The sequence below is a fragment of the Atractosteus spatula genome, chromosome 14 (assembly GCF_055471065.1).
Source record: "Atractosteus spatula isolate fAtrSpa1 chromosome 14, fAtrSpa1.hap1, whole genome shotgun sequence".
NCBI lineage: Eukaryota > Metazoa > Chordata > Actinopteri > Semionotiformes > Lepisosteidae > Atractosteus > Atractosteus spatula.
In genome coordinates this window covers 6,056,579-6,069,656 of record NC_142719.1, presented here as the reverse complement: position 1 = coordinate 6,069,656, position 13,078 = coordinate 6,056,579, and the positions used below count along the sequence as shown (strand labels likewise).

Below are 13,078 nucleotides of genomic sequence, written 5' to 3'. Positions count from 1 at the left end.
CAATGGTTTTGAGTTGGGAGTTAACTTTTTCTGTATTTGTGATGAACTGGAACTGTTCTGCACTCATGGGAACACAGCCCTTCACTACTTTTAATAGTTCCATATTAAACTTACTTCTGTTGATGGATTTAGTTTCAAATTTATTTCTTCGGATTCCCCAGAGTACTGGGTGTACTCTGAATTGAAGTGATTCAAGCTGGTATTTAATCTGTGCCCTAAACTGTTATGGGGATAAGACTTATTTTAAAAACAGTAGGTCATTCATGTTATGCTGAAATGCTCCTGTGATGTTTTGTTTTAAGATTCCAGAACCATGATCTGCTGTTGGAAATTCCTAACTCCAGAATTAGGACATGGTTATTCCTGGACCTTAATCCAACAGGTGGCATCAAACTCCGTAAAGCAGTTTTTTACTGCACATGAACCAGGGCTCGCCCAAAGCCTTCCATGCAGGGAGTTGTCCCATGTGACTACTGCATTATAGCCACCCCTAAATTAAAACCCTCCCCAGCAAAAAACAAACAATACCCACAGTGACAAAAAAACACACGCAGTACTGCAGAACTTGAAAACAGTAATACTATATTAGGGTCCATGGCAAGATTTTAAAATCTTCCTCAGTGATCCATCCACCCATATGTATAATCATTCCAGGAGCTGTCCTCAAAACATCTTTGCAGACATGCAAGGCCATACAGATGAAAAGTGAGTGGTTTTATCCAGTACAGAGGGGGCTACATCCAGTAACCCACAGTGCCAACAAAACTTGGCTGAGTAAGACTGCGGGAGGTGGTGATGACACTGGTTCAGCTCTTCAGATATCCCTTGGAGACAGTCAGACAGTCAAAAGAATCACAACTCCTTGGGAATAAAGTTGTGCAATCTCTAGGTGTAGTAAAACAAAATCTAAAATGGCTTCTGTCCTGAAGACCAAGATCACAGAGGGTCAGGTTTTTCACAGTTCCCAGCTTCTTCCTGGAAGAAAATATTTTCATTGTAAGTGCAACATGAACTAATAGGAATAGTTAGAGCCATAGAAATCTGCACCCAGGCAGGATCTTTTATCTCGTTAGTTTTATAAACCCTCCTGGGTAAAGGATTTTATCAACTAAGTAGCACCAAACCAAATGTGACTTCACAAATTAGGAACCATTTAAAAAAAACATTTTTCAGGGAAGAATGTTTTTTATAACTGATAAACGGAAAAGGTACAGATAAAGAGCGAATACTCAAATCAGGGTGATGTAATTACAGAGGTACCAGGTATCAATGATTGGCAAACAGGAACATTAAATGAGACCAAAAAAACATTCAAAACTAAGCAAACACCTGGTTGGTGACATTTAATTAAGACAGGGAGCAAAAACTAAATTAAAAATAGAAAAAAACAGTTTAAAAGGCACTGGAGATATTTGGACACTGTTTGAAGGAGTCACATGTCCACAGGTCAGGGTGGTTAGGCGGTGGACGTGCTGTACCTCCGTCGTCAGTCCTGGGAGATGGAGGGGAATTTCAGCTCAGAGATCTCCGAATCAGGGGAGCTGCTCCCGCTGCGGTCGCTGTAAGTGTCCCTGTGGGGGACAGAGAGAGACCTGTGAGCCTGTCATTCAGCTACATGTCAACCCAGTTGTGCACATGGTGTGCGGCGTGGTTACCTTGGCGACAAGCGGCACCCCTTCTGGAGGTAGCTCTGCAGCTTCCCCGCGGCCGCCAGCAGCAGGCCGAAGTAGGGGGGCGAAGGCTTGATGGGGCGAGAGGTGAACTCGGGGTGGTACTGAACCCCCACAAAATATGGGTGGTCTGGGAAATGAGAAAAAAGGCAAGCTTATGCAGCGCAGCCCAAGAGCGCAGTGCGCCTCACTGTGGGTGGACAATCGGTGACAAGGAGTATTCGTAATTACTATTCAATACCAGTACTTTAAGACTCTGAAAAGATAATTAAAGGAAACTTGGTCTGAAGTTTGAAGCATTAAGTCACTAGAATATGTGGTCACAGTAAACAGTCCAGTTTCCACAAGGAAGGCAGTCTAATCTTCAACACAGCAGCCAAGCTCGGTGGTTAGTGAAGACAAACTGCCGGACAGTCCTTTCACAGCAGACTGCAGCTCATTTCCTACCATTCCCTTCAGTTCTGATTTTGGAGTGCTACGGGAAATACCCACCGTCCAGCTCGATGACCTCCATCCTCTCGCCCTCCATGTCCTGGCCCACAAACCGGAACCCCCCACTCTCGAAGTGCTGCTTGAGCTCGGGGTTCACCTTGGGAAGAGAGAGGGAGATGTCCAACACTGGAGCCGAAGAGCTCACGGGTCACCCTCAAACCATCGGCTCCCAATCCCCTTTCCAGTTGACCACTTGAGCAAGTGATTTATATACAATTAACCCCTTAAGAGATCGTCACAAATTTACTAACACTCGCTGTCAAGAACCACAACTGATCATTTGTAACTTAACTGAACCAATTATTAAAAATGTGTCAAAACTCGTGTTCCAAGGATGGCCTTATAAACCTGCTGGATTTTGGTTCTCCAGGACAAGGGATGGACATCCCTAGCCTGACAGAGACAGGCCTCAGGTATTCTACAATAAAGTAAGGATAGTTTTCCATGATTTTTTTTCCCTGTAGTTTCCTATAACCACCATGACTTCAAATCCTCAAAACAATTTTACTGTATATTTTACTAATAAATATGCTAAATGTAAAAAAAAAGATATTTTTGTTTCAATTCATGGTAATTTAACAGTGCATACCCTTTATCAAGTTTACACACATTTGGTAATTGTTTTTCCTGGCTTTTCCTGGATTATTTTCACCATATGGTGACTTCTAAACCAGGAAACCCTGATCTGAATCAGAATCAGCAGGGCCAGCACCAATCATTTAGTACCTCAAAGCGATGTCTGTGTCTCTCATCAACATATTCTGCATCTCCATACAGCCTTCCTAAAACAGAAAATCTGTGAGTCCAGGAATTTTTTAATGTTAAAACAGCACAAGGTGACATATAGCAGGAAGACAAGCTGCACAAATAGTATTTTCTGTTTCTTACTCAGAATGGAGTTGGTGCTTTTGAAGACAGTTCGTCTCTTTCCCAGTCTCATAGTGCCACCCATCTGGCCAGGGTTGTGTTCCGGCATGTCAATCACCTGGGAGAGACCAATCAGAAGTCAGCCTGTGCAGCACATGACTAAATAAAAAAATGCCAAGAAATGGAAGATGACCACATGGCAGTGTGCTATCTGAATGTGCAGGAAAGGTCTCTGGCGACAGGACAGAATCAGAAAGAGGGGATACCTACTACTGGGTGTTTGGATTCGGGGTCAAATTCAGTTGAATTGGCATCTGTAAAGAACATACACCAAGACAAAAATCATGAACTTCTGCAAAAACCACAAAGCCAACATTCTGTATTCATTTAAAAAGAATTGCTGCTTCCCTTGAGCTTAGTGCAATCAAACCACCCACTGTTAAAATTTGCTTAACTGGAATTATGATTTCCAGAGTTGTGATTTCATAGATGAAAGATTACTCCGGTTAAACACACAGTGAATAGTGCTGTGCTATGAACAGACTGACAACAGAGTGTCGCCACCCCTGTGCAGTGCACACCAGCACACTGCCCTCCTCTGCCCATTATGGTGGGGTAATTTTGCATCACAACAAATTCACACCAAGCTCTTCAATCTCAATGGCAAGACTCACTGAACTAATATAGTAGCGCTATACAAAATGTTCTCCAAAGTCCATGCTTTGTTAGCTCTGTGTGATTAAGTTTTTGAAGGCTGCATTTTTTTCCCCAATTCCCTTTTTGTCACAAGGAATTATGTCAAACACTCCGAGATGGGAGATTATAACGAATCGCACACTGCCTGTTTTCTGTCTGAAACACAGACAGACTGGTTTCATCCACTGAAGTTGAAGTCATGGTTAGATACTCCTGCTTAGAGGAGCACTGACAGACTTACAAAGTCCTGTACTGGAACAGACACCAAGGGAGTTAGAAGGCTAACAAGATAGCAGTATGGAGTGTTACAGTACGTGTCAAACAGATACATTCCAGGACTGTTCTCCCACCCCCAGCCCAAGTCCAAAATTCAGCCTCTGGAAGGAGTTATGTAAACATTAGCTGCTGAACTGATGTTACAGCAGGAGAGAAACTGTTGCACAACTCTCAAAACTGCAGCCATACCGAGTGTGAGGCAGTCGAGGACGTACCTTGCCAGCCAAGGATGTTCCTGGCAAACTCACACACAGCCAGCTGCATGCCCAGACACACTCCTGCAAGCACAAGAGCAGGACAGACAGAAGGACATTAATTAAAAAATACATCTGGCATTGTGTTTTACTTTGAACTTTGAGGAGCACTAAAGCATTTGAGAAAAAGGCTCACAGAAACAGTCATACACTTCAGATTACCCTTAAATTCTGCACCTCGTACTATCTGCAGATTTTTACTTTTTTTTTTTAAGAGGATGGGTGCGAGCGTCAGGCTGATTCTCCACAGTGCCTCTCTGTGTGTGCCACCTGTCATCCTGCACTCAGACACAGAGCTGATGCCAGTGGAGAGCCACGTCCTCCATTCTCACCTAAAAATGGCTTCTTCTGCTTTCTCGCCCAGCTGATTGCTTGGATCTTTCCCTCTGTCCCTCGAACCCCAAACCCTCCAGGAACCAGGACGCCACTAAACACAGAACACACTTGGGTCAGAACAGGGTCTGTGCGGTGTTTCGTCTGGACTGCAAGGCCCGAGACAGTGGTTTCTGCTAACTCCAGCGAGACGGTTACTCTGGCTGGTACAGAAATAATTTCTTTCAGCCTTCATAAAACAGAAATACACAGAATGTCTAAAAATACAAAAACATGGCCTTATTTAGTTAAAAATATCAAGACAGTTAAAAACTCTGGAAGAGTAGACACTGGAAATACTGGGGGCATAGGTTCTTGTGCTACAGGTTTTAAGGTGTACTTGTATCAAAGAGTTCAGACAATTAAAGCAAAACTACTGAAGAGGCCAGAGGCTGAGACTTACTTGGCACTACAGAGTTTCTGCCAGGCCTCGTGGTATCTGACCGGCTCCTCCTGCAGGGTGCTAGGCTCCAGATCAGCAGAGTCAATGTACTAAAAGACAGGCAGGGAGGAAACAGAAAGTGAGGAGAGGTGGGAAACACTGACTAGTCATTGCAAACAAGAAAAACTCCTGCCTGTGTGACCTGATGGGTCTAACATGAAACATCTAGCGCAGGTGTATGTACACAGTCCTATGGGAAACGGAGATGCTGGCGCTACATTTCCACAGGCTGCAGAAGCTGACAATCCAGTTCCACCAGATCAGCATGCAGATGATGCAACAATGCTGCCTGCAAGACTCTGTCCCCCGGTACACAAAGGAGCCTAATCACTGGGACCACATGCATGTAGAGAATGTAATAAAATGGGCACAAGGTGATCTTGAGTAAATTAGTATCCCCGCTGTACCTTGACCTCCAGTTTGTGATTGATCGCGAGGGCAGAGTGCTCCAGAGCTTTGATGACGGAGGCATACGAATCCGAGAACTTTGTGTACTTTCCCACCAGCGCGATAGAGCAGCTCTCCAGCAAGCGATCGGACCTGGGGCAGAAAGATGGGATCTCGTCACATCCAAGACGTCACAGATTCACTCCTTCCACATCCCAAATACTCCGGTCAGGGGCAAGGAAACAGCCTTACATCGCAATTCAAGACTCTACATCAGGTCACTGAGATGCCTTTGTTTACCATTTTTCTGCTCAGAAGAGCAGGTTTTAATTTAAAACAAGATGGGGTACAGCTTCTGTTTCTCCGGTAATGCTGCTTCATGACTGGGGGTACACAATATGAATGATGTGTGTCACCGCCTATTTTCTGTTTTTAAGTATTCTGAGTGAGGAGGTCAAGAATTGTCAGGCTGGAAAAGGTGTCCAAAATACTGACATGACTATAAGAAAACTCCTAACTTTACTCTAAAGGACAAAGTGCAATGATGGCTGTTAACTGAAATATTTAATGAAAGACATGCAAAGCAGTCCACAATCCTGTTTTTTTTTAAATGTTTAAGACTGACAGGTTAAAACATGCTCCTTGCTGCCATTTTAATTTGTTTCAATTCATCTACTTTTTCTCCCAATGTTAACGATGACATCCGAGTACCTTACTTTGTACTTCTATCAAATTTGTCTGGTATGCAGGTAACCAGACAGTAAAACTTACCTGTAATTTTGTATATTTAGAAAAATAATTTCTAATGGTAAAGCAGTATCAAATACATACTTATTCTTCAGATGCCAAAACACAGTATATGAAAAAAACAAACCCAAAACTTTAAAGGTGGTTTTAAAACAGACACACCCCTATTGAGGAAAGTCATTCAGACAAGCACGTGGTAAAACACATCCCCGACCCCCACCTATCTGACATCTCCTTCCACTTGGTCAGCATCCTGCGGGGCCGGGACTCTATGGGCAGGTCCAGCCGATCGCAGAAGTAGCTGACCACCCCCTGGTCTTCCAGCAGCAGGGGCACTCTGTAGATGGAGGACACGTCATGCACGCAGATCACCTGGAACAACAACGCCACAGCCATCAGCCTCTGCATTGCGTGCATAGCCGGGATTCTTGACACACGCTTCGGCCTGCTCGGTTTTGTGCCTGGTGTTTTGCCAAGGTTGCATTCTCTCAACAGCAAGGTTGTTCACTTCCTCTCTCAAATCCATTCTGCACGGCAATAAAAACTACACAAGAGCGAACGACAGCGTAGGCTTCCAGTCTTATAAAACTGCACAGTGATGGCTGACCTTGCATTATCTCTTTTAAAAGTGCACTTTTATAGCACGTTTGGCATTGTTTGGCCAGTTTAATGCATCCATGGCCAAGAGCCACAGCCAAACCTAACTCTAAGGTTCCTCCTGTAATATGGGTGCAGACTTCCATAAAATAAGCCCCATGGAAGCCCAAATTGAGAAACCACCTATTATCCCATTAAACATATAAGCCTCTCAGAAACATCGGACTCAATTATATAGACTAAAACCAACAACAGGACAACTGTGGCCTACCTGTTCAGGCTGGACGTGACAGAACATGGAGATCTTCTCCTTCACAGCATTGTCCAGAGGAGTGGAACAGCGGCACACAATCTATAAAAGACAAGAGTAAAGAAATGTCCGTCTGTAGACAGGAAAACGAGTCCCGACGCCCTTTGATTCCTCTCGTTACCCAGAAGAAAAGAACTGAATGGAATCCTCTCAGTTTGGAATTTTTCTGATGAAAAATCACTTTCACAATTACCTTAATAATAAGTAACATGAATAATAATTCCTTAAACATGTACAATGGTTTTCATCCCAGAAAAAGCTTTATACAAAGGAGGAGACCCATTTATTCCATGGGTCTGAATGATTTCATCAGGTCACAGGGGTTAAACACCATTGCTCTTGCAGTAATACAGGGAGCTTTAATGACCAAGAAGTCGAGACTTAAAATATTAATCCCAGCTGAAGGATGGTATTCTACAACCCAGTAACTTCAGTCACCACACCGGTGCATGAGCTGGGACTTTCTGGTCTAGAGAGAAGAGCGCCTCCTAGTGCTCCACCAAAACGCAGCAGCAACCTGGTTCTGCCACGTCAGTAGTCCAATACTGACCCGACCCAGATCAGGCCATGAAGCAGTAAGGCTGCTGCTGAACTATGTATGCGTTTTAAACATTTTTAACTTACTAGCCTGTTTAACTATAACTATGCTTAGCCTGTCATATGACTGTATCACAGGAGGGGCAAGAACTCCTTCGGACTACAGAGGTGCAACAGAAGGAAGATATGAGGCAACAGAAGACGTCGTCAGAAAGGGGAAAAAAGAGAAAATGGAAGAAAAAATCTGAAAACAAAGGGAAGTGCACCGACAATGAGACAGACTGACCAGGTCGGGCGAAAGGCCCAGTCCTCTGAGCTCTCGGACGCTGTTCTGCGTGGGCTTCGTCTTCTGCTCCCCTGTGGCGCTGGGCTGTGGAGAGAGGGACCGAGACTGGGACCCTGAAGCACACCCTGACCATGCCGAGGAACCGCAAGGCCAACAAAACCATCAAAACCAGTTGAGAATAGAAACCAATGCAAAGGAGCTGGAAAATAATCAAATCTGGTGTGCTACAGGGGTAGGCATGCGTTTTTCACCAACCGGTAGGACAACACAGCTCAGAAAGCAGCTTATGCTACACATGGGGATTCAGGAGCCTGAACACTGGGAAAACGGCGCCAGCGGGGCTCGTTTATTAAGGACGAGGCAAGTCTCTTACCTGTGGAACAAGGCTGACGTGGATGTTGCAGAAGTTCTCCTTCTTGACCTTGAACTGGAACTGGCGAAACGCTTCGATGAAGGGCATGCTCTCGATGTCTCCCACTGTCCCCCCCAGCTGAAAACACACAGCCTTTATGAGACGCTCCACTTAAAACACCCAGCTCCCAAAGCCACAGCCTCCAAAATCAAAAGCCAATCTGAAGCACCAGCCCGGCCATCCAGATACATCAGACCCCTCTAAGCCTAACCTGCGCCCTCCACAGTGGGATCACCTAACTCAGAACCACCCCACACAACCCATCACAGTCAAAACTGGGACTTAGCTTTGTCAATTCCCACACCTATGCCTGAGTAGAAAGTGTGGAACTCACTCAACCTGGGAAATCCTTTAACAGACAGACACGCAAATCTAAAAGTTTATCGGAGCCAACAGGTATTATCTGCAATCCAATTATGGATATCCGTTAGGCCTCTTATAAGACTGTAGCAGGAATAAAGGAATAAAGTGCAACAGGCCAGTGCAATACTGAGTGATGAGCGGTCGTGTGAGTCTTGCAAGGGGTACAGTACCTCGATAACACAGACTTGGGGTTCCATGCCATCATCATCCACAGGGATCTTGGCCTGGCGCATCACCCACTCCTGGATGGCATCTGTGATGTGTGGCACCACTGAAGAAAGAAGACAGAAGAAATTCGACCTGGCACAGACACAGTGTGGGCCATCCCCTGTTCACTGCCCACCCAAATCTTCTCCCACCCACAGGTAACTCCTCTATTCCTGTGACTAAATACTCGGGGAACAGGCTTTACAAACCATCACACACCGCATGAGGTACCAATTCATTCATAACAAGATCAAGTTACCATTAATAAAGTCAGGTTTATGTGGAGAACGAATTTCAGGAACTCTCTGGAATGCAGGTTGTCTCTGTATCAGGAAAGATCGGCTGTGATTTTCGCTTGTTTCACACACGCGCAGCGATGAACATTCCAACACTGTAGGGAGTGCTCACGCTGCGGTCTGTGTGGGTCCTAATGCCCCAGTATAGTGAAGAGCATACCATACTGTAAAAAGGTGCCGACCTTCGGATGCGACGTAAAACCAAGGTCCTGACTCTCTGTGGTCATTAAAATTCCCAGGACTTTTCTTGAAAGAGTCGGGGTGTAACCCCGGCTTCCTGGCCAAATTTCCCCCTGACCTTTACATATCATGGTTTCCTAATAATCCCCATCTTTTAATTGGCTCCATCCCTCTGCTCTCCTCCCCACTGAGAGCTGGTGTGAGGCCAGTGTACTGGCGCACTATGGCTGCCGTCGCATCATCCAGGTGGGGCTACACATTGGTGGTGGTGGATCCCCATGACCTGTAAAGCGCTTTGAATGGAGTGTCCAGAAAAGCGCTATATAAGGAGTCATGTAAGGAATTATTATTAACACCGACATCCTTCAAAAAATAATGGAGACAGTATTCCAAGTCCATGGTCTCCAGTGTTCCCTGAGGTTTAAATGTCCCTTCACGGTCTACAAGCATCCTCTACACCAGTCTCTCCCCTGCCACTCGTGGCCATGTGGTTCCTCCTGCCCAGCACCTCCTTGCCCGCCTCTCTCTCACCCTGCACAGTCTTGCCCAGGTAGTCCCCCCGGCGCTCCTTGTTGATGACTGACTGGTAGATCTTCCCCGTGGTCAGGTTGTTGTCCTTGGTGAGCCGGATGTCCAGGAATCGCTCGTAATTGCCCAGGTCCAGGTCCACCTCCCCTCCGTCATCCAACACGAACACCTCCCCTGGGCGGAGAACGCGGACAGAGCACGTTGAGCGCACACCCACAGGACGACCCCCCCCCCCCCCCTCTGGCCAAGAAGACCAATCAGAATCTGTCCGCCAACCAGTCACCCTGGGGTCATCCAGCACACAGCACTCCCTTCGCCCACAGTGCACACTCACTCTTACCGTGCTCGTAGGGTGAGAAGGTTCCTGCATCTATGTTAATGTAGGGGTCGATTTTGATGGCAGTGACATGGAGCCCACAGGACTTGAGTATCGTGCCCACGCTGCTGGCGATGATACCCTTGCCTATCCCCGAGATGACCCCACCGGTGACCAGGATGTACTTCATATCGGTCAGCAGAACCTGGGGAAGAGAACGAGAGAAGGGATGTAGCATTAACGCTCGGCATGAGCTGTCTTTCAGCGCGCCAGAAAACCCGAAGACCCCGGCATCTCTCAGAAGACGACAGAAATGCAACCGGTGGCACATTTCCGAGCTGAGCGCCGGCACGGTAACCCGACACGGCCGTCTCTCGTTGCTCAACGGACCATCGCGCCTTCACTGGGGCTTCCTCAGCTGCTCGCCCCACGCCTGCAGCTCATTGGCCGAGACCCGCAGGCGGGGCGGGCTCGACACAGCGGAGCTCGCTCGCAATTGGTGCCACACCAACGTCCTCATGTCACCTCGTTTCAGACTGTTCCGGTCAAAACAATTCAAAATACACCTCCGGCCTCCACATAAATCGTCTTATAATGTTTCACAGGGCGCGTTGCCATAATATTCGGCAGTAAAATTACCTAACGTCCGTTCCCCGTGCCAGATACACTCACAATGCAACTCGTGGCACACGAGTATACACGCGTTCACGTAGTGTCGTTAAGTAAATAATATCGATCTTCTTAATACATATTTTTAAGTTCCTCTCGACTTGCTGTCGCACGTCCCCTCCGGTATTATCAGCGCTCTGTGAATGTATTCATAACACTGCGAACCAAAATTAAAACAAAAGCCTTAACGCGGAATCCGTCCAAAGAATGCGTCACTTTCTTCCGCTTTCAAATGTTACGTTCAAATTTCAATGCTCACATTTTTGCCCCACGTTTTGTCTTTATTAGGGTCGAGTATAAGCAGCGGAGAGCAAAGAGCGGAAAATGGTGGTGGGTGAGTTGTAAGAGATGGCGGGGATGAAAAATGCGCCAAAAAAAAATCATCAGTACTATTTGTAGTGTGTAAAGCGTACTGTAAGTATAAAGCAAAATGAAGATGGACAGCAAGGTTTAAAAAAATAATAATTACCAGCTGAATGCGGGAAAGCAGCCGTAAAAAAACTAGATGGCCAAATATTTTGGCTCCAAATAGTTAACCAAATACGATGAACAGCAGTGCGAACAGAATTATCACATTATTTTCAACCTTAAAGAATGTAACGTAGAACAAGTGGAAATTAAAACCCCCGCAAAACCACAGCCGTCACCTCGGCTGTCCCCGATCACAAAAGCCGAGTCCCGATCGCTAGCGCCAGGCTGGATTCACGACGGTCACTCACCGGGAAACCGCTCTCAGCTTTCAGCAAACCAGTACTCCCGTGGGCGCTGCAAACCTCCACTCGGCCTCCGAACAGCGGAGAAGAAAGCTCCCGGCTGGCCGACCCGGTTCACGTGTTGGACACGGAGCAGAGGACACGGTCCCCACGTGTGCGGGAGAATGGGAGCACCTCAGCGTCGCGAGACGGGGGACAGGATGCTGCGTCTCTCCCGGGAGCGCGAAAGGCATCGTGGGAAAGCGAGGCGCTGCGAGAAACCTGCGAGCCTCGTCGGTTTGGGTCTCTCTCTGCGATCACACACCATCGCAGTAACCACCGTAATAAATCTTTGTCTTTGTTCGGGTGTGCGTGGAAAGACATTTTTTTTTTCCCCCGTTGCCCAGCAAGGAATGAATGAACATGGCCAATGTTTTCCAGTTTCTCCTTTCCTGTGTTTTACAGTTATGAAAGCGAGACTCCAGTTCCGCCACAATTTGATACTTAGGTAAAGACTGAACAACTCTTGCTATACTTCGTTAAAATGTTAAAAGAGAACAGAGTAATACTTCAAAAATGTAATAAAAGGGAAGTTATTAAACAGAAGTGCTAGCTGCTTTAAAGCAGAACTCGAGAGCTGTGGTACTGGACTCCTGTCTTTCCTTCCTCTGTGTTCTTCCTCTTCAGGACAGTCCCTCAGCTCTTCATTAAACTCGCTGTGTGCACCTGGACCCCCTGTAACACAGTCTGACGCAGACTGTCACACAGTACAAAAAGCACACAAACACATGTATTGTATGCACAAAAAGGTTACAGACACACAAAGTCATAGATGAGAAGAATGACAGGGGAAATGATACTGAAATTCTAAAAAAAAACAAAACAAAACAATGCCAGTATCATAATACTATGAAGTCCCCCAGGTGACAGGACGTTTCTTTTTGGTCAACAGAAGATTCTGCTTTGACCTGTCTGACAATTACCAATTCAGTACTTGATTTTGTATCAAGTAATGCAATGCTGCCACCAAATACTGGATTTGTACATTACTGACAGGTGAGGTATAATTCTCCTTTGAATATTCCCCCTATCCAACCACTATATACTACTCAAAAAGATTAGGGGTGTAACCCCGGCATCCTGGCCAAACTTCCCATTGGCCCTTACCAATCATGGCCTCCTAATAATCCCCATCTTGAATTGGCTTCATCACTCCGCTCTCTTCCTCACTGACAGCTGATGTGTGGGGAGCGTTCTGGCGCACTATGGCTGCCATTGCATCATCCAGGTGGACTAAAGAGGTGATTGCGAAACTAGAGGCATTAAAACTCGTGCTGAAGTAGCTGGCCTCCCACGAAAACAATTCTCCTTGTAATCATAAGTCTGTGCCGCTAGGTGACACTGTAACAATTTTCTTTACGCAGTCACGCTTTTATTCAATTAGTTTTTAAAATGTGAGGATTTTGTAAAAGCTGATTAAGG

General features: G+C 46.1%; 1 protein-coding gene across 1 annotated transcript; it reads right to left on the bottom strand.

Annotated features, from left to right (window-relative positions):
* Nucleotides 1-565: 565 nt before the first annotated feature.
* On the bottom strand, nucleotides 566-11,818 carry LOC148820484 (CTP synthase 1). The gene is made up of 19 exons (XM_088931583.1): nucleotides 11,624-11,818; nucleotides 10,260-10,440; nucleotides 9,923-10,093; nucleotides 8,879-8,979; nucleotides 8,307-8,423; nucleotides 7,934-8,017; nucleotides 7,072-7,152; nucleotides 6,424-6,575; nucleotides 5,477-5,609; nucleotides 5,031-5,119; nucleotides 4,588-4,682; nucleotides 4,217-4,279; nucleotides 3,300-3,343; nucleotides 3,051-3,147; nucleotides 2,889-2,944; nucleotides 2,163-2,259; nucleotides 1,656-1,800; nucleotides 1,479-1,571; nucleotides 566-975 (listed from the first exon to the last, which is right to left on the bottom strand). The coding sequence occupies exons 2-18, from the start codon at nucleotides 10,423-10,425 to the stop codon at nucleotides 1,487-1,489; spliced, it is 1,776 nt and encodes a 591-aa protein (XP_088787709.1). The 5' UTR covers nucleotides 10,426-10,440; nucleotides 11,624-11,818; the 3' UTR covers nucleotides 566-975; nucleotides 1,479-1,486.
* Between the last annotated feature and the right edge of the window lie 1,260 nt (nucleotides 11,819-13,078).

Excerpts from the sequence above, each read along its gene's own strand:
- LOC148820484 (XM_088931583.1), bottom strand. The coding sequence starts at position 10,425 with ATGAAGTACATCCTGGTCACCGGTGGGGTCATCTCGGGGATAGGCAAG. Across the intron at positions 4,683-5,030 it reads CAGAAACTCTGTAGTGCCAA|TGGCGTCCTGGTTCCTGGAG; the intron begins GTAAGTCTCAGC and ends TTCTGTGTTTAG. Across the intron at positions 2,945-3,050 it reads AAGCACCAACTCCATTCTGA|GAAGGCTGTATGGAGATGCA; the intron begins GTAAGAAACAGA and ends TTTCTGTTTTAG.